Here is a 21,132-nt window from a genome sequence, read left to right on the forward strand (position 1 = left end):
TTTCACATCTGCTCTCCTCTTTGTTTCCTTTATTTTATGCTTTACTTCTCTTCTCTTTTATTTGTATCTCTCATATGATTCCCTCGTCCTATTTTGTAACCAATCTGTGAAAGCTCGCTTCTTCTCTTCTACACCCTTCTTTGCTTCCTCATCCCACCACTCACTATCCTTTCTTCTATTTCCTCCGGTCCTCCTTATTCCACACACCATATTTGCACATCTTGCGACTCCCTCCTCGAACCATCCTCATTCCTCCTCCACTCCTAGTTCTACTCTATCCTTCACTCCATCCCACTCCTCTCAGCTGCTTCTTGTACTCCTCCTTTTCTTTCTCATTTTAGCAGTTTACTCTAAGCACCTCCCTACCTTTTGTCCTTTTCCTCTTTCTCCATCTATCTTCCACTCTCAACTTACCTTCCACCAGAAAATGATCTGATATTCCCCCACTCTCTCCCCTTAGAACATGTACATCCTTAACTCTTCCTATTATACTTCTATCTACCACTAAATAGTCCATTAATGCTCTGTCTACCACCCTTTCCCATGTGTACTTATGCTTGACTTTCTTCCGAAACACTGTATTTGCTATCATAAACTTTTTAGACACATCTCCACCATTAACTCTCCAATATTCTTCTTTCCCAGAACTCCACACTTCCCAACCACTCCATTTATTGGTTCATTTACTACCCTAGCATTAAGGTCTCCCAATACTACTACATTCACATTCTCCCTAATCCTTCTATGCACTCGTTTAAATCTATCCAAAAAGCCTCCCTTTCTTCTACACTCTTCTCACTACCAGGCCCATATGCACTTACAATAACCCACATCTCCTTTCCCAGTTTCACCTTCATCCACATTAGCCTTGAAGAAACCTCCTTCCACTCCACTACACGTTTACCTATCTCTTCACTTACTAGTATAGCCACCCCTTCTCTCCCTTGCCCTCTCTTCACTCCTGAGAACCTCCCAACTACACTTGCCCTTCCCTCTCAACTTAGTTTCACTCAAAGCCAACACATCCATCTTTCTTCTCACAAACATTCTATCTCTTCCCTTTTACTCTCATCTGTACCACATCCACATACATTAAAAGACCCAAACCTTAGGGTATTTGATGGAAAACTCCTAGACCCTCTTATGACTATTTTAGGAATGTCCCCTGTGGGGCTACAGGGAGAAGGATGCCTAGTCCCATTTTTCTTGCCTTTTACAATTCAAGTGGGAAGACCTGGTGGCAGCATTCTATCCCCCAATATAGGGTAGGGAAAAAAAGGAAATGAATATTCAGAGAAATGGTACAGGACAGTAACAAGGGGTTGGGGGACAGCATAATGGAGGGACAGTCGCAGTATAATAAGAGTGTCATCATTTATCTGTGAATAGAGTCCTCCTGTATCACAGACAAAATAATGTGGCTCTGGTCCATAGTGGCACCCCATGGACCAGAGCCACATATAATTTTATTTATTTATATGATAGTTATATTATTTATGAAGTGCAGTGGGTTTGTTTTGAAACTTAGATAAACGAATCAAGAGAAGCATGTTTAAACATGACATGTCAAGACATTCAAATTTATTTTTTCACTAGCGCCACAAACGTATTACACTACACCAAAATATGTTGTAACCCTATATCCTCATAATGTTTAAACCATCTCAACATTCTTTTATTAGCCGTATGTGACAACTCTTTCCAACTCCAAGTTCCTGCCTTACCACACTTCTCACACTATCCATCTTGGTAGCCCCCACCATACTTCATCATCTCATCTCGAAATACATTTCGGCTCCTTCTTTCTTCCACTTCCACATTCCAAACCTCTTGCAACTGTGGAAACAATCACTCCCTCATACAATATTTACTTTCATCCCAGTGTAGATGGCACTCTATGGGACAGAAACATGGACTTAATAGAGGCAATGAGGGAAAGTTTACATGTATTCGAGATGAAATGTCTGAGAAGTATGTTGCAGGTTACAAGGTTGGATAAAGAGAAACGAGGAGATGAGGAGAAGTGCAGGGGTGAAAAAGGAGATTGAAGACAGGGCTGATAAAAGAGTATTGAGATGGTTTGGACATGGGGAAAGAGATTAGTAAAAGAGGAATGGAAGGCATATGTGAAGGGACTTGAGAGGATGACCAAGGATGAGATGGATGGATGGGGTGAAAGGGACATTGAGCAAGAGGGGGATGTCTGTTGAATAAGGAATGGAGAATGCAAGAGACCGGGGTGAGTGGAGAATGGCTGTGTACAGATGATACTGTGATGCAAGAGAGAGGTCAGGGTGGGGGTTGGGAGTGGTTATGTATGAATATTTTGATGCAGACTGAAGGGATTTCTCTCCTTTTCTTTTTCTGCTTATAGGGATGGAGAGGGGGTTTGCTGATTAAATGAAGCGGCCTTGGTATGGATGTGCTTTGCATTGCTTCTGATCCAGGAAAGTGGGCAGGATATAGGGATGACCCATCATCCATAAGGAGTTATGAGAGGGAGGAAAGGTTGGTGGATAGGAGTGAAAGGGGTAGGAATGGGTACTTCCTTTTGACCTGGCTACCTCCCTTATAAAGAGGAAAAGTCCTTGGTATATAGATCCCAGATATATGACACTACATTACCCACTCCATCTTCACTGTTACACATCTCCACTTCCTCAAATCTCTAGTCTTTTAAACTTGCCTTCAACCCATTATCACAATTACTTTTTATCACTTTACTTGTGCCCTCAGTTTCCTCCTTTACTTAGCCATTCACTGCCTTCGTCTATTATCCAACACTGCCACATGTGTAGTGTCAACTGCAAATAACAGCTGGCTCATCTCCCACTCTCTTCTGGCTTGATGTCACAGCCTGGGATCTCAGGACATGCTACATCATCCTGGATCAAGCCCAGTAATTGGCACAAAGTAGACCCAGATCAAGAGAATTAATGATATTGGTAGTGTGCTGGCCTAGCACTCAGTGGTGGGTTATCTCATGCTCATCTCAGTTTGCCAGCAGTTCCTGTTATCTGTCCCAACAGTCCAAGTGCATTATTGGGCAAAGGTGACAGGTTTGGTCACAGCAATGTGTCTCTTGGTGTAAGCTTCTCACTGTCTCTTCCTTCACTATCACTCACTTGCATTTACCTCCTTTGCCACCCCAATCATATATACACACTGAACAACAATGGTGACACAAGACATCCTTGGCAATCCCTTCACCTGAAACCACTCATTTTCTCCATTTCCTACATAGAAACTTGACCACCTCAACAGACCTTTGCCTATCTCATGCATCCAAAACACATCTAATATACTTCCTCCAAATTCATTAGTCCTTAACATCTGTACCATTTGCCAAAAACTTTGCACACTACTAAGGCATCACCTACAGGGTCTAACAGATAAATCCGTACAACTTCTTATCACATGTTTTAAGATTAATATCTCGGGTTATAATAAACAGTTATGAAATTTTCAGTATATTTAGAAAAGGCAATAAGAACAATGATTTCATTCAATGTAACCACCTTCAGCTGTTATGACGCTTTCAACGCGTTTACGAAACTTGGATACAGCGTTGATGATCTCAGACTTTGATAATGAACCCACAGCCTTCTTGATGTCTGTCTTCAGGGTTGTTGTACTTCTGTGTGGCTTGTCACATGCCTTGGCCTCAATTTGCGCCCAAAAATAATAATCTAAAGGGTTTAGGTCTGGCGAATTTGAGGGCCACAACTCTTTGTTCCAGAACTGCACATTTGACCCTTCGAGAAGGTTGGTGGTCCTCTTCGCTGTGTGGGCTGGAGCCGAGTCTTGTTGGAAGACAAACTGGTTGCCACTAGCCTTATCTTTCATCCAGGGTATTATTTTCTCTTCTAGAACTTTGCAATAGACAACGGCATTGACTTTCTCCTTGTTGTTGAAGAAGTGAGTGAAGACGTCCCCCTCAGTTGACACCACACATAGCACCATGACACTTGCTGGTTTCTTTGTCGTTGTCTTGTGTTGAACCTCTGAGGATGATGAGGCTATCCAGCGATCATTCCGCTTATTGAAAGTCGCATCAACCGTGAAAATCTTCTCGTCGGAAAAAAACTTGATGACTGAGCCATTCGACTTCATCCAGTTCAACAGCTTTTGGCACCTGGTCAAGCGGATTTCTTTCATTTTTCGTGTCAAAAGATGTCTTTTTCCTTGTGAGAATGAGGTTAATCCCAATTTCTTTAATGCTCTGTGAATTGTCATTGTGCTGACACCTCTCTTCTTTGCCAATGTCGATAATGGTAAGGCTGGATTTGCATTGACACTTCTCTTGAGACCAGCTAAAAAGCGAGGTGTTAGAATTCTGCCCCTTCTGGGCTTGTGAGCAGCTCGTTGGTCTTCGCCGGTCTCATCAAAACGTTTACAAACATCGTAAACAGTTTGTCTGGAGTATTTTAGCAATTTTAGCATCCTTTTATTATGGCGCTAGGAGTGTGACCCGCGCGACGAAGTTCGCATATGGCTGAACGTTTGGCTTGTTCCATTGCTTAATGTTTTTTGCACCAGTGCTAGTATACAACTGGCTAAATTATTAGACAAATGGAAGTATCTGGAAACAATCAGAATTGCCATATGTTACTTTTTAAGTGCTTAAAACCTCTTCAAAGTTTGTACGGATTTATCTGTTAGACCCTGTACACACCTTCCTTTCTTAGACCTACTGTTCTCCAAATACTCTAACATCCTCCTGTACTTAAGACTGATCCCTTTAAAACTTTTATTAACTTTTGTCCTCTTTTCCTTTGCAAAGTGAAACTATGGTAAGTTCTCTTCATTATTTTGGAACACATTCTCCTGTTAGGCACACATACAGCCTCCCTAGTCATTATACTGGAACTTCATTTATCACACTCCATACATCTCTCTAACCTTTTCAAACTTTTGCCCCCTTCTCCCATAACCCTACCAATTCTACTCCCAGTCATATTCATGGCACTTTCCATGGTGAACTTCATTTATCACACTCCATACATCTCTCTAACCTTTTCAAACTTTTGCCCCCTTCTCCCATAACCCTACCAATTCTACTCCCAGTCATATTCATGGCACTTTCCATGGTCATTCATAAGTTCCCTTTCCTTTACATTCACATACAAGTAGTAGTCGTCACTCAGGTCAGGTCAACCGGGTAGCTGCTTCAATTAGTGATATGGTGAGTGGTTGTGTTGCCGTGTTCAGCGCCAATGAGGTACAATCTCTACTTAGTAGAATTGAAGCCTTGGAGGATGCCTTAAAGAGGAGAATGAAGTTCTCCGCTCGAAGGCCTAAAACACAGAAGAGAAAACTAGCTATGAGCCTGGATGGAAAAATGGCGAAAAATAAGATGCGGAAAAGTGGGAAAAAGTCCGCACCAGCCCCGCTCGATTGCAAGAACTTGTTTCAAACACTAGCGAATCTGCAGGAAGAAGAAACAAATGAAATTCAAGAGAAGGGAAGGGCAGACACTGGATCCCTGCCCACAGGAAAGATTTTGGTTGTAGGAGACAGTCAAGTGAGGTCCAGTACTTAGACAGGGCTTTCTGCGATAAAGATAGGAAACATAGGACGCAGATATGTTTCCCCGGCACAGGGATAGATGTTAGAGATAGGATTGAAGAGTGTTTAGTAGGGGAAGGTAAGGACGCAGTAGTTTGCTTAAGTGCCGGGGGCAATGATATAGGTAAGTTAGGGAATGAGGAATTGTTTGCGCGGTTCCGGGATGCGCTAGACAAGATTAGAGATAAGGGAGGTGTTCCTGTTGTATGTGGAATCCTTCCTAGGTGTAGAATTGGAGGCATGTGGCATTCCAGGACTATTTCAATGAATTGCAGGCTGGCAAATCATTGTAAGGCCAATGGATGGGCATTTGACGACAACTGGGACCGCTTTTACTGTAAGAATCATCTATATACAAGGGACGGGTTGCACTTGTCTCCCAGAGGTTTTTGGCTCCTTGCTGAATCCCTTGAGTGAGAAGTAGGCATCCTACAGGATTTTTTTCTGGTAGATTACATGGGAGTAGGGGGGAAGTATCGGAATATAGTTAAGGCAATAGAAACAACTTAGAGAAGGACTGTGAAAAGAATCACCAAAGCAGGTGGAGGGAAGATAAACTTAAGTTTACTATACAAATAGCAGAAGCATAATTAACAAAATTGATTTGCTGTGAGGTAAAGCATGTGTAGAGAATTTCGATATTATGGCTATTACTGAATCCTGGATCAACATGACTGATAAAATATTTCCTTCCGGAAATCGAAATAAAAGGATACAACAATTGAATTGAGGAAGAGGACTGTATGGAATCTATTTGGGTAGAGATTATAGGCAAGAATAAGAAAGTTATTATAGGCGTCTTGTATAGACCTAACCTCACCATTGAGCAGACTGATCCCCTGATTCATGAAATTCAGTGTCCCAGTACAAAAACATTGTGATCATGAGAGATTTAAATTATAGAAATATTGATTGGGAAACTTTAATAGATAAGGAAATGAAGAAATTCCTAGATGTGGTGCAGGATTTCCTAAAAGTGATTAACGATCCTATGAGGGGAGAAAATACTCTGGACTTACTTTTAACTAATAATGAGCACCTAATGAGTAATGTAAAAGTGGAAGATAGTCTAGGCTCTAGTGATCATCAAGAAATAAGATTTAATAATATTTGGGAAGAATTAAAAAGTAAGAATGATGTCCAAGTCCCTGACTTTAGGAGAGCAAACTTCGACAATATAAAAACCTATTTGAAATTTAATATGAAATGTTATATGGACTTAACGGACGTTTCAGACATTGTTGACGGGATCAGGTATCGGTATTTGACCAGGGGTCGGGTCACGGAGGGTAATATGCATACCTTGGGACAGGTCACTTGGGGGCAGGTGCTCAACAGACAGGTCAGCAATTTGGATGAAATGTATAGCAATCTGATCAACCTATTAATGCACAAAATACATTTATCCCCCTGAAGTCTTGATTGATATGGTTTAACATCACACACTCCCTCCTTATTGGGAGGCTAGGATGGTGCCCCTCGCAGAGGGCTTTGTAGCGTGGAATTTAATGAGCCATGCCCTTGGTTCAACTTCGCTGGTGGCAGGATTCGAACCGCCCTCACCTCGACCTTCGCCGCAAGTAACGACGCCCTAACCCGCTCAGCCAGCGAGCATCCTGAAGTCAATACGGAAAAATAGTAATACTCCCAAATGGATGACGGACAGAGTGAAACATGAGATTGGAATGAAAAGAGGTCTTTACATAAAAATATATAACGGGGAATCACACCTTAGATCAAGATATAACGAAATGGCAAAACTGGTTAAAAAGAATACATGTACATACATACATATACCAAGGCTTTCTCCCCCTTACTAGGGAGGTAGCCAAAAAGGAAAAGGCATAAAATCATTCCCATCCATTCCATCCCTGAAAACACTCCACCCTCCCTCCCATCTTAGCACCTCCTAGATGACGGGTCATCCCTGCACTTTACGTAAAAATAGAAAACGGGGAATCACACCTTAGATCAAGATATAACGAAATGGCAAAACTGGTTAAAAAGAATACATGTACAGCAAAACATAATTATGAAATTAAGGTTGCCAGTCAAACAAGAGCCAACCCAAAGGGTTTCTTTCATCTCTATAGAACAAAAAATAAAGAATAGGACCAATTAAAAACAATGAAAATGTCATGATAGAATCGGAGGAAAAATGAATGAGTTTAACAATTATTTTCTATCGGTATTTACTAATGAGAGGTTAGATAAAGTACCTGACTGCGATCTGATTTTCAGAGGGGATGAAGTAAGTAGTCTAATATCAGCATTAGTAAAGAAGTAGTCGAGCAGATTGAAATACTTAAAGCTACAAAATCCCTAGGCCCAGACGAAATTTTTCCAAGAATGCTTAAGGAGTGTAAATTTGAAATCTGCAACCAGTTAACTGATATATTTAATAAATAAGTAGACACTGGTTTTGTGCCTACTACTTGGAGGCAGGCAAATGTTGTTCCTGTTTGTAAGAAGGGAGATAGATCGTCTATATGTAACTACAGGCCAATCAGTTTGACATCAGTTATAGGAAAAATGCTTGAATCAGTAATGGTAGACTCAGAGAACACATCGAAAGACATAATTTAATTTGTGATTCACAGCATGGTTTCTTCAAGGGTATGTCATGTGTGACTAATCTTCTATCCTTTTACACTAAAGTATATAAGGCATCAGATAACAATGATAATTACAATGATAGTTACCTTGACTTTAGCAAGGCGTTCAACAAGGTGCCACACCAGAGACTACTAAATAAAATCAAAGCCCATGGCATAAGAGGAAAAGTGTTAGAATGGATTAGAGCTTAGATTAGTAACAGAAAACAGCGGGTCACCATAAATGGAGTAAAATCTAGGTGGGGCAATGTTACTAGTGGGTCCCCCAAGGCTCGGTTTTGGGTCCCTTGTTGTTCATTATGTACATAAACAACTTAGACAATGGGATAAATAGTGATATTAGTAAGTTTGCGGACGACACTAAAATAGGATGCCTAATTAGGTCAGGAGACGACGCAGAGATTCTGCAGGATGAGCTAAACAAATTGTTCACATGGTCGGTGAAATGGCAAATGAGCTTCAATATCTCTAAGTGTAGCATGTTAAACGTAGGGCTACACAACCCCAAAAATAAATACAGCTTAGATTACACACTTTTGGAGAAAACTGAGTGTGAGAGAGACTTGGGAGTTCTAGTGAGTCCGGACCTTAAAACCAGGAAGCAGAGCATTAGCGCCAGGAATAAACCTAACAGAGCATTAGGTTTCATTGCTTGGATGGTAACGAATAGAAGTGCAGAGGTAATTATTAAACTCTATCTAGCGATAGTTAGACCCATCCTTGACTATGTAGGACAGTTTTGGTCTCCGTCCTACAGAATAGACATAAATTCACTAGAATCAGTACAGGGAAGAATGACCAAAATGATACATGGACTCAGAAATTTGCCTCACAAAGAGAGGATTAGGCACCTTTACTTATACTCTCTGGAAAGACGCAGTGTGGGATGACCTAATAGAGGTGTTCAAGTGGATCAAAGGATTTAACAAGGGTGATGCAAACAAGGTCATCATTTTAAAACAACAGGGTAGGATTCACAGTAATGGTTATAAACTGGACAAATTTAGATTTAAGAAGGAAATAGGCAAGAATTGGTTTACAAATAGGGTGGTCGACAAATGGAATAAACTTAGTAACCATGTAGTAAGCACTGAAACTATCAGTTGCTTCAAGAAATGATTAGACAACTTTATGGATAGGGATGACAGGTGGTGAAGGATGCGGAGCTGCCTATTGTAGGCCTTATGGTCTCTTGCAGTCTCCTTCATTCTTATGTTCTCTAAAAATCCTAACTAACTTCCCTTTACTACCTTCACATCCATTAGCACTTTTTTTTGCCACCTTTCCACCCAATTTGACCCCTCTGCACTTCCTACCAAAACATATTACTTTAAAAATTGTCAAAGACCTATACAACCTTACATTTACTCTCAATAAACAACCTCACCTTACAGTTTGCTTCCATTTTCTTTACCACCTCTGATTCCTTGTTCCTTATTTGCAACCAGCCCTCGTACATTTTCTTCTTTTCTGCCACTGCTGACCTTGCCTCATACTTTGCATCATCTTCCCTTGTGGGAGTTCATCATTGGAAACGCCACATAGTGGCAGCAGTTGGTTTTCATTTAGGAAGGGTAGTTTGAAACTATACAATAACAACTAACTGCAATTCTACCTCATTACACAAGACCCATGTTAATATAATGCAAATCAATTTCTTCCCAGATCCAGGATAGAGCCCCTCAGTCTGTTGCTCATTACTGTGGAGCTGTGTACAGGGTAGACTGTAAAATTTTACACAGCCAATGCTTTTGGGAGTAGTGATCCTGCAAAACTAATGGAAGCAAATATTTCCCTGCTGCCCATCCTCAAGCCCAATGAACCCTGTTGCCTCCATCTTATGGTGCAGACCCTCACTCTCCAGACCTAGCCCAAGATCTTGATTTCCTTCACGTTTTCTCCCCATGAGCAAGTGACAGGAGCAAGTGACAGAGAAACTCTCACACAAAATGGACTATAATCCAATGTTCCTTCCCATATATCTCCAGGAAAGCTCAAGGATCACTAGCAGCCACAAGGCTGTGAATCTTTGATAAATTACTTCTTTTTTTTCCCTTACAAAGCATTCATTATAATACTTTATGGTAAAGATAATAAAAAGGCATATCAATGGTCACACTTTTAATCAAACAGACCAAAGCCCATGTCATCATCAGATTCCTCTTCAGGCTCTTCCTCTTTCTTTTCTTCTGCAGCTGGGGCATCCTCAGCTGCAGCTGCAGCTCCACCACCACCACCACCACCTGCAGCAATACCACCACCACTGGGCATGGATGAAAGAAGTCCTGATCCTGCAAGTACAAATACTTCAATAAACATCTCCTTCTTTAATGTATACTAGATACTGGGCTGTGCCTTCAAGCATCAGCACCATGTTGAATGGTGCAGGATGGACACCCAAAGATCATCTAGCAAATCCCCTGAGGTGCTGGTATCTTGTCTCTACGAAAGGACCAACATTTACTTGCTCTTTCTCACCACTTCAACTTGCCTTTACCCTGTATTCTTCACTCCCCCCCCCCACTTCCTGTTAAGGAGACTACTTCACAAATACTCATCTTCCCTCTTCTTTAAGGTAAAATTGAAACACACTCAGACCTTAAATATTTTGGAACCATATGGGGTATTCCAAACCATAGTAATGAAGAGTTTATTAATTGCATTCAATTTCAGTATTATCAGAAAGTACAGCACCCTCCCCCCCCCATTTTAAAGGAGTCTAGGAGCTGTCAAGAGTTTTTATGAGAGTAGTAGAGCATTTATAAGGATTAGAAATGGAGAGAGTGAGTGGTTCGAGGTAAAGGTGGGACTTCGTCAAGGATGCGTTGTTGCCCTGGCTGTTCAACTTATACATGGATGGGGTAGTGCGAGAGGTAAATGCAAGGGTTGTGGGTCAGGGATTGGAGATGGTTAAAGAAGATGGAGAAAAGTGGGAGGTGAGCCAGCTGTTGTTTGCGGACGACACTGCACTTGTGGCAGGATCGGAGGAGGGATTGAGGAAGTTGGTGACAGAATTTGGGAGTGTGATAGAAGAAAACTGAAGATAAATGTGGGTAAAAGTAAGGTGATGAGATGTACAAGGGGTGAAAGTGGCAGCAAACTGGAAGTGAGCATTAAGGGACCATGACTGTAAGAAGTGGATAGTTTTAGATACTTGGGTGCAAATGTGGCAGGAAAAGGTGGAGTGAAGGTGGAGGTAGAATGTAGATTGAGAGAAGCTAGTAAATGCCTTGGTGGATTAAAAAGTGTAATGAGGAATAGACATTTGGGAATGGATGCTAAGAGGAGACTCTATGAAGGAGTGATTGTGGCAACAGCACTGTATGGAGCAGAAACATGGAACATAAGAGAGGAAGAGAGAAGGAGTTTGAATGTGTTTGAGATGAGGTGTCTCAGAAGTATGATAGGGGTTACTAGGCTGGATAGAGTGAGAAATGAGGAGGTGAGGAGGAGAACAGGTGGAAAGGGGGTTGGGAGAGAGGGTTGATGAAAGAGTATTAGGATGGTTTGGACACGGAAAGAATGAGTGAAGAAAGACTAGTAAAAGAGGTATGGAAGGCAGATGTGGAGGGAGTGAACATGAAGGGATGTCCTAGGATGAGGTGGATGGATGGGGTGAAGGGGGCTTTGGGGAAGAGGGGAATGTCTGTTGAGGAAGGACGGGAGAGGACAGAGGACAGAAGACAGAGGTGAATGGAGAATGGTTGTATATGAGGTAGTATGTGTGAGCAAATTTTGACGCAGCCTGAAGGGATTTCTCACCGTCTTCTCCTTTATACATGGGGGGGACGGAGAGGGGGGTCACCGATTTAATGAAGTGGCCTTGCTGTGGATGTGCTGTGTCTTGCAACACTCCTTCTGACCCAGGGCAGTGGACAAGGTGCAGGGATGACCCATCATCCAGGAGGTGCTAAGATGAGAGGGAGGGTGGAGGGGTGTGGACTGTATTCAGGGATGGAATGGGTGGGAATGATGCTATGCCTTTTCCTTTTTGGCTACCTCCCTCATAAGGGGGAAAAAGCCTTGGTATATGTATGTTCATCACAGGCCTGCTCTCGAGAACAAGCACCAGCCCCTTGACACATCTCCAGATGAAGGTGAGGGGGTTAATAGGTTTTAAAGATGGGTGGCAGGGAGAGGATTTCTTCCAACATCCAAGGGTGCAGGTAACTGGTTCCCAGCAAAAATAATCAGGTAGGTCCACTGACTCACCTTGTGCAATAAGTGCTTGAATATCCTTGCCAGCAAACTTGCGAATGACTGTCTCAAGCTGCTCTTCATCAGCCTCAACACCTACACTGCCGAGTATTTTTTTCAGTTTACCAACAGTTGGGGTCTCCTCTGACCCCATGGCTGCCAACATGTACACTGCTACGTTACGCATTCTGGAAAAAAATCTCAAGTCAATGTCTCAAACTTTACATGACAAAAATTTATTATAAAAGCTGCATACACACATATGTTGACTGTCGGTGACAACATAAAAAATTGGAGCTACAAAGAAAATCTTTAAAAATGGAATGTCTTAACCTCTTCACTCCGGGGCACATCTGGCAGCATTAGCTGCCCAACATGCGATGTTGCGTCATAATAAACGCATTATAAAAAATAGTCAGTGCTCAATCGTTCGTTCTCTTTCACCCGTGTATTTTGATAACCAAAGAAAATTGATGAAGCCAGTTTAGAGATAATGGAAATTACGTAGGTATGACTACAATAAATATAATCAAGATGGCGACGTCGGCATCATCGAGTACCCACTTGCTCCTCATGCCGCCTACGTAGGCGTCACCGTATGGAAGTGGTTAACAATGATACAATTACAGAATAAGTAGGGTGTGATTAGGAAGGAGAGTGCTCATGGATACCTGAAATGGTTAATTTACAACATAAAGTGTATAATTTAAGTATAATGGAAGAAAATGATGACGGGCCAGAGAAACCACAAAATGGATGTCCATTGCATTACAGTATAAACATGTACCAAGAGCCATCTACCGTTACAAGGGCAAAGCAAAATGTAAACACAGGCTTCACATCACCAAGAGGTATAAAAAGGTTTCTACTTAATAATGGCGATGAGGGTAATTTATCTGGATTTAGTGAGTACAAAAGAAGACTTTTTAGAAGAATTATAGACACAGAGAGGGACATGAGAAATATGAATGAATCATGGAAGCAAGAAACTATTGATCTATGGAAGACCAATAAAGACTTAAACAAGAAAGTGACTTAAAAAAGTAAACACTGAAATAAAAGAAGAGGTAAGTGCACTAAAAAAAAAGAACTGGCAGTTAAAATGTGAAAATGAGAGGTTGAAAAATAATGAAAACACAAATGACAAGACCATAAAGAAAGGTGGATGAACGGATAAAAGCAATGACTGTGGAAGTGGGAAAAAGCATAAAGATGATTTGCAACAACTTGGAATGACAGGAAAAAGACAATTAAGATAGGGTAATTTTTAAAATAATAATTAATCAACATAGAGCCCAAGTATTCCAAATTTCAATAAAACTGGACCAGTGGTTTAGAATCTATGTGTATTTCTTTACCAAAATCTTTACAAATTACCACCCTTAATTCTAAACTTTGGTTATGGTAAAGTCTAGCCAAAAATTCAGGATTAACCACTTCCAGACAGTGACGCCTACGTCAGCATCATGAGGAGCAAGTGGGTACGCAATGATGCTGACATCGGCGTCTTGATTATATTTATTGTAGTCGTACCTACGTAACCTCCATTCTCTCTGAACTGGCTTCATCATATTTTCTATGGTTATCAAAATTCACAGGTGAAAGAGAACGAACAATTGAGCACTGACTTTATTTTTTATAATGCAATTATGACACAGCATCGCACGTCGGGCAGCTAATGCTGCCAGATGTGCAATGTGCCCCGGAGTGAAAAGGAGAGAAAAAACTAATTTACACATTTGTATCTCCCTTATTTTTCAAGATATTTAAAAAGTATTTTGTTTCAAATACAAATTGTCTTTCATATGCAACAAGAATTTAAGGGATATATATATTAAATTTTGTTTTTACAGATTTGGAGGTTAGAAACGACATTGGAACCCTGATGACCTCTAGAATTATAGGTACTGTATTACTAAAGCCAAGTTAGGTTAGAATGGACAAATTTATCATACTTTAATTTCTTTGGCTGTTGCCTCTATCAAACTAATGATGGCATCTCAACCAACCAAAGTGGCTACATTTTTTTGTTTATAACTTTTAGCAACATTTTCTATTATTCATTTCAGCCATGAATTGCTCACCTACAAACAAGTGGTGGGGAAATAAGAAGGAACTTCTTTTAGTGATCCCCAACTCTAAGGACTTGTCGGCCAGCATTAAGGTCTTAAAATATTGGCATGTCTATCATAACGGTCCTTGAATGTGGCAATCGTTGGTGCAGTAGCTACACTCTCAGGGAGTGTATTCCAGTTGTAATAATCCAGACAGCAAACCAATTTCCTTTGAGCGCTGTCCTCCAGTGGTCCGATTTATTACATTGATATATTATAATTGACAAAATTAGTATTTTTCTATTACTACATTTTCTATTACTACATCGTCTAGGTTAGGTTAGACGAATTTACCATCCTTTCATTTCTTCGTCGACATCTATCATAACAAACATGGAATATCATTTGTTCGGCACGACTTTGTTACTGATGAAATCTGTTTTAGCAACATTTTTGTTTTCCATTACCACCAACAAAATTGCATATTATGTTGATACATTATAATTTACAAAATATTTAATTTTCTAACGCTATATCGCATCACTGTACACAACTGAACATTTACCCTAATTTTTATACATAAAAATTGTGCACGAACAAAAACCGTCCTTGGTTGGGTTTGGTCGGTTATGGTCAGTAGCGAGACCCCCTGAGAACCAGTCCCAGATGAACCCTATGCTAGGGTATACTACAGCCCAACATAGAACCTCCAACACGTGACAATACCTGACCAAATGGCTCTGGAAGAAAGAGAAAGTTGGTTGGGCAGCAGTAGCGGACCATCGTGGCTTAAAAACAGTTTCAAAACGGAAACAAGTAACAAGATTTAGACATGGTCTGCATGCATAGGGTCCAGCTTGACAACTGTACAAGTTTTCAAATCTGAAATTGATTGGAAACTGAAAAGAAGTTACCGTGTTTGTATAACTTAAGACTCCGTTGTCATTGTCCTATTTATCCAAATATAATAAGTTTTCTTCAACACGATCTTAGGGAAAGAATTAGGAAACTAATACGTATTTTCATCATGCGATTGTAGCACCACAAGCCTCCTCTACCAGTAATTTGATTAATAGATATTATATTTGAACACATTTTTATTTTCCAAAAACACTTTCTAATTTTCATATCTCATTTTCACATCCTATACATCCTCCAACGTTTACAACTGTAATATTTACCTCACTTTTTAGTTGAGACTTCGGCCTCACGTGTACTACCTAAGCACTGTACTCGAAGAAGAACGTAGAATTGGTGGATAAACACTAACGCTTGCGGAACAACCAATAAAAATAGAGATATTAAAGTTCCATTTCAAATAGTATCTTGTGATTGGTCAACAAATATTAACGATAAGTGTTAGACGCTATTTATGTTCATATCAAGATAAATTAAATATTACTTAATGTATTTTTCTTAATATTATTCTTCACATGCTTACATTTGAAGGCAATAATAAGGATTTTTATTTTCAATATTATTTTACCACTTTTCATGTAAACAAAATAGACTTCCCCTCCTCTACCTGCTAGCAGCGGGACGCAACATCAGATTTCAAAGGGATAATGAGTGAATACGGATTTGTAAGGACTGGAAAATTAAAATTAAAAGGAGAAAAAAAGTGAGTTAGTGAATATTTTGAAATTAAAATGAATCACATAAAGTAATAATCATAATATAGTGACGTCCACAAAATTTTCCCCAAAAAATTGACCCTTAAATTTATTATTATTGTTGCATATGAAAGACAACTTTATTAGAAACAAAATTCTTTTTAATTTTTTTAAATAGCTTGAAAAAGTAAGGGAGATACGATTTTTTAAATTATTTTTTTAGCCTGCATTTTTGTTAGAATTAAGGGTAGTAATTTACTTACTTACTTACTTAGTTTACTTAGTGAAGTTCTGAGGTCGATCCTCACAGCCGTAGTGGACTACCGCTGCTGCCAGTCCTGTTGTCCTTCCTTGCGAGGGTCAGTTGGTCTGGTAGTGTGTTTTGAGAGAACCTACTTATGGCAGTGTAGCCTGGCACTGGAGGCTCGTCTGGCACCTTCCGCAGGAACCTGTCCAGTGCATGTTTGAAGCTGTCCACCGAGCATTTAGTTTTCTCTCTCACCTCCTTTGGGAGGGCGTTGAAGATTTTTGGACCCTCATGGCCTAGGCTGGTTGCCAGTAGGGTCTTAATCCTCACCGGGGCTCTTGATGGGAGAGTTTGTCTCTCACATTTACGCCCATGCCTTATACTGTGGTATGGCTTGATTGTAGAGGGCGTGGGGTCCGGAACAAGTCCCTCAAGGATTTTCCATGTGTAAATGGCCCTGTATCTTTCTCTCCTCCTCTGTTGAGAGTATAGGCCTAGTGCTCCCAGGCGATCCCAATAGTTGAGATCTTGCATCCCTTTGATGCACCTGGTGTAGTTCCGTTGGACAGCTTCAAGCATCTGGATGTCTCCGCGTTTGTGTGGTGACCAGAGTTGGCTACAATAGTCCAGTATCGGTTGGATAAGCGACTTCCAGAGAGTAAGCATCACTTGAACCTCTCTTGAGGAGAAGGTCCTTAGGACCCAGCTGGCCATCCCTCTTGCTCTATTTACTGAGTGCATGATGTGGTATTGGAAAGTGGCATCATCACTTAAGTGAATGCCCAGGCTTTTCACATGGGCTTTTGGTGTGATTTTCATACCTCTCTCCGTGTGCAGCTCAGTGTCGTCTTTAATGCCTTGATTTGTGCCATATCTCAAGACCTCGAACTTCTCATCGTTGAATTGCATGTTGCTGTTGTTGGCCCATGCATAAACTGAGTTGAGATCGTCTTGTAGATGTTGCACATCCCCACTTTCTCGCACAGCATGGCTGATGTGGGTGTCATCGGCAAAAGACAGGAGATTTATAAAGATTTCGGTAAAGATATGCACATTACATTGACATTAACTTTAAACCACTGGTCCAATTTTATTAAAATTCGGAATACTTAGGTTTTATGGATCAACAAATCACATGAGCATGTAAAAAACAATGTGAGACATCTCCATCATACCATATTTGCCTTTTCATGGCAACCATGAAGTTGTCAATTTTCAGATTATCATCAATGAAATCCAAACCACTGGCCCAATTGACATGCAACTTGGCATGTGAAGGTTTTATGGGTTAACAAATCACCTGAGCATGTCATTAACATTGCAGGACCTTCTTCTTATACCATTCTCACTAACACCTATCATGTTGCCATGGCAACTGTTGTTAATTAAGAAATAATCAATAGAATCTCAACTGCTGGCCCAGTTGACATGCAACTTGGCATGTGAAAGTTTTATGGGTCAACAAATCACCTTGCAGGGCCTTCTTCTTATACCATTCTTACTAACACCTATCATGTTGCCATGGCAACTGTTGTCAATTTAGAAATAATGATTATAATCTATAAAATCCAAACCGCTGGCCCAATTGATAGCTAGGTCAACATGAAAATGAAATTCCTGATATTTGAGCTGAAGTAGTTCTCATGGGATGGAAAAAGTCGCTATGAGTATAATGCAATTTGAATTATCCATCTAGCTGTCCTAGTTCTCGAGATATTGCATTTTGAATGGAATTAAATCGGGCCTATTTTTTCCCAGAAAATCGGGCTGAAACGTGCGGTCTGACTATCGCCGATCAAACGTAAACAATGACGGTTTTTACTGACAGGCACAATTTTATATAAAAATTTAATATATGGTTGCATTATTTGACCTATTTTCTATAAGATGTGTGATTTCCATGTAATTTGATCATAGAATTACGTTTCTATCCTTTGCAAAATTACCCACCACAGCTACGAATACCGTCAAATTACATTAAAATCACACATTTTAAAGAAAATAGTTTGAATAATTCAACTATATGCAAGCTATTACACTAATAGCACAATAGTAACAAACTTAATAGTGTAGTTTGATCCATACCACCAGTAATCATAGCGGGCAGGACGAATCGTAGCTGTGGTCCGTAATATTACGGAGGATAAAAACGTAACTTCTCTTTTATCAAATTACATGAAAATCACACATTTTAAAGAAAATAGCTCAAATAATTCAACTATAAGTCTATTACACTAATAACATAATAGTAAGAAACTTAATAGAGTGAAGTTTGATAAGATGGCGGGATGGATGTTGATGTTGTTATCCGATAATCCGACCCGATAGAATAAAAAACTAATTAGTACCACCGATTTCTCAGCTCTACCGTATTACGCTGCCTTTATTTTGGTATAAGAATAATTCGCGAGACTAGTAGTTTTCGTTATTTTTGGTTAGTTGCCCGCACTCTGAATTTATTTAGCTCATTTTTTACGCTGAAACATAAACCAATTTTCGATTTACTGCTGAATGCAAGCCGCCATGTTTATCTTATGTTTTTATGTACCGACATGTAACTGATGATGTAATTGTTTTAAATTTACTACGATCGTAGTAAATACACTCGTATAACATTTGTATGAATGAAATATCCGGCTGTATGTAAATTTGGCCGTTTGCTTGGCGTGCACATAAAATGACGCGCTATTGGGCTCCTCATCGACGGTGGCGCCTCTGGTGGTGTTTGACCTACCTACAATTGACATGCAACTTGTCATGTGAAGGTTTTATGGGTTAACAAATCACCTGAGCATGTCATTAACATTGCAGGACCATTTTCTTGTATCATTCTTACTAACACCTATCATGTTGCCATGGCAACTGTTGTCAATATAGAAACAATCAATGCAACTTGTCATGTTAAGGTTTTATGGGTCAACAAATCACCTGAGCATGTCATTAACATTGCAGGACCTTCTTCTTATACCATTCTTACTAACACCTATCATGTTGCCATGGCAACTGTTGTCAAATTAGAAATAATCTATAAAATCTAAACCGCTGGACCAATTGACATGCAACTTGGTATGTGAAGGTTTTATGGGTTAACAAATCACCTGAGCATGTCAATAACATTGCAGGACCTTCTTATACCATTCTTACTAACACCTATCATGTTGCCATGGCAAGTGCTGTCAATTTAGAAATAATAAAATCCAAACCTCTGGCCCAATTGACATGCAACTTTGCATGTGAAGGTTTTATGGGTCAACGGATCACCTGAGCATGTCATTAACATTGCAGGACCTTCTTCTTATACCATTCTTACTAACACCTATCATGTTGCCATGGCAACTGTTGTCAATTTAGAAATAATCAATAAAATCCAAACCACTGGCACAACTGACATGCAACTTTGCATGTGAAGGTTTTATGGGTCAACAGATCTCCTGAGCATGTCAAAAACAATGCAGGACCTTCCTTTTATACTGCTCTTACTAACACCTATCATGTTGCCATGGCAATTGTTGTCAATTTAGAAATAATAAAATCCAAACCCCTGGAACAGTGCATTGAAAAGAGTGAAAATGAAAATAAACACAAATAAAACAGAAGTAATGATGGTCGCAAGGCAAAAAGAAGAGATAGAAATATGGTTGGGAGGCGAAAAACTGAAATTAGTTGAAGAATTTAAATACCTAGGAGTAAAGATAGATGAAAGGTGTCAAATGGAAAAAGAAATATTAAATAGAATACAGTGCCATACAAATAATTTAAGAACGCTATATCCATTGATGCGAGAAAAACTTATACCCAAGCAGTTTAAGTTAACAATTTACAAAAATATTTTAAGACCAGTTCTAACATATGGGTCAGAAACATGGACATTGACAGAAAGGCTGAAAAGTAAGATACAAGCAGCAGAGATGAGAGTACTGCGAATAATAAAAGGTGTAACAAGGTGTGACAGAATAAGAAATGAAGAAATAAGAAGAGAGCTGGAAATAGAGCCAATATTAGAATATGTAGAGAAAAGCCAATTAAGATGGTTTGGCCACGTCATGAGGATGAATGAGCATCAGTACCCATTAAAATACTACCAGTGGCAGCCACAAGGAAAGCGTCCAACAGAAAGACCCAGGAAGAGATGGAGAGACGGTATCAGACAAGCCATAGAGTCAAGAGGAAGAACTATGGAAGAGGTGGAGAGTGTGCAGCTGTATGCTGATAGGGACTTGTGGAGGGACTTCGTGAGGCATCATCGCTGACAGGGCATCGCCCTACCTGGTGTATGGTGAGAATGGTGAGAAGGTGAGAAACCCCTGGCACAACTGACATGCAACTTGGCATGTGAAGGTTTTATGGGTCAACAAATCACTTGAGCATATAAAAAACAATGCAGGACCTTCCTTTTATACTGTTCTTACTAACATCTATCATGTTGCCATGGCAACTGTTGTCAAATTAGAAATAATCAATAAAATCCAAACTGCTGGCCCAACTGACATGCAACTTGGCATGTAAAGGTTTTATGGGTCAAAAAATATTCTGAGCATGTCTAAAACAATGCAGGACTTTCCTCTTACACTGTTCTTACTGACGCCTATCACGTTGCCATGGCAACGATATGTCGAATAGGCATCTAAGCTTCAAGAAACTTAGATTGCACAACTGCGCTATTACCAACGATTTAAAAGTTGCTCAAATCTGATAGAATAGAGGCTAATAAACAACATTTTTACATTAAATATTATATGATTTAGTTTCTTGCCTTTACACTTTTACTCGGAAAACTAATTTGCCAAGGCTAATATCAAAAATTGCGTTGAAATCTGTAAGAATTAGTAAGGTTTTGA

General features: G+C 39.9%; 2 protein-coding genes across 2 annotated transcripts in view; one reads left to right on the plus strand and one right to left on the minus strand.

The window, feature by feature from the left end:
• Window positions 1-10,291: 10,291 nt before the first annotated feature.
• LOC143039887 (uncharacterized) lies at window positions 10,292-15,772 on the minus strand. The gene is made up of 3 exons (XM_076210208.1): window positions 15,616-15,772; window positions 12,396-12,568; window positions 10,292-10,474 (listed from the first exon to the last, which is right to left on the minus strand). Exons 2-3 carry the CDS (start codon window positions 12,565-12,567, stop codon window positions 10,305-10,307), a joined length of 342 nt encoding a protein of 113 aa, XP_076066323.1. The 5' UTR covers window position 12,568; window positions 15,616-15,772; the 3' UTR covers window positions 10,292-10,304.
• FRG1 (FSHD region gene 1) overlaps window positions 13,162-21,132 on the plus strand; it is a 39,286-nt gene continuing 31,315 nt past the window's right edge. The window contains exons 1-3 of the mRNA XM_076209972.1: window positions 13,162-13,231; window positions 14,234-14,284; window positions 16,937-16,952. Coding sequence (XP_076066087.1) covers window positions 13,162-13,231; window positions 14,234-14,284; window positions 16,937-16,952 — 137 coding nt within the window. The remainder of the gene's footprint in view (window positions 13,232-14,233; window positions 14,285-16,936; window positions 16,953-21,132) is intronic.

This window comes from Oratosquilla oratoria, chromosome 27 (assembly GCF_046742065.1).
Source record: "Oratosquilla oratoria isolate Oo_2021 chromosome 27, ASM4674206v1, whole genome shotgun sequence".
NCBI classification, from domain to species: Eukaryota; Metazoa; Arthropoda; class Malacostraca; order Stomatopoda; family Squillidae; genus Oratosquilla; species Oratosquilla oratoria.

What these genes read in the sequence shown, in the direction of transcription:
- LOC143039887 (XM_076210208.1), bottom strand. Translation starts at nt 12,567, where the DNA reads ATGCGTAACGTAGCAGTGTACATGTTGGCAGCCATGGGGTCAGAGGAG. An exon ending in TCAAGCACTTATTGCACAAG is followed by an intron (nt 10,475 to 12,395) that starts GTGAGTCAGTGG and finishes TTGTACTTGCAG; the next exon opens with GATCAGGACTTCTTTCATCC.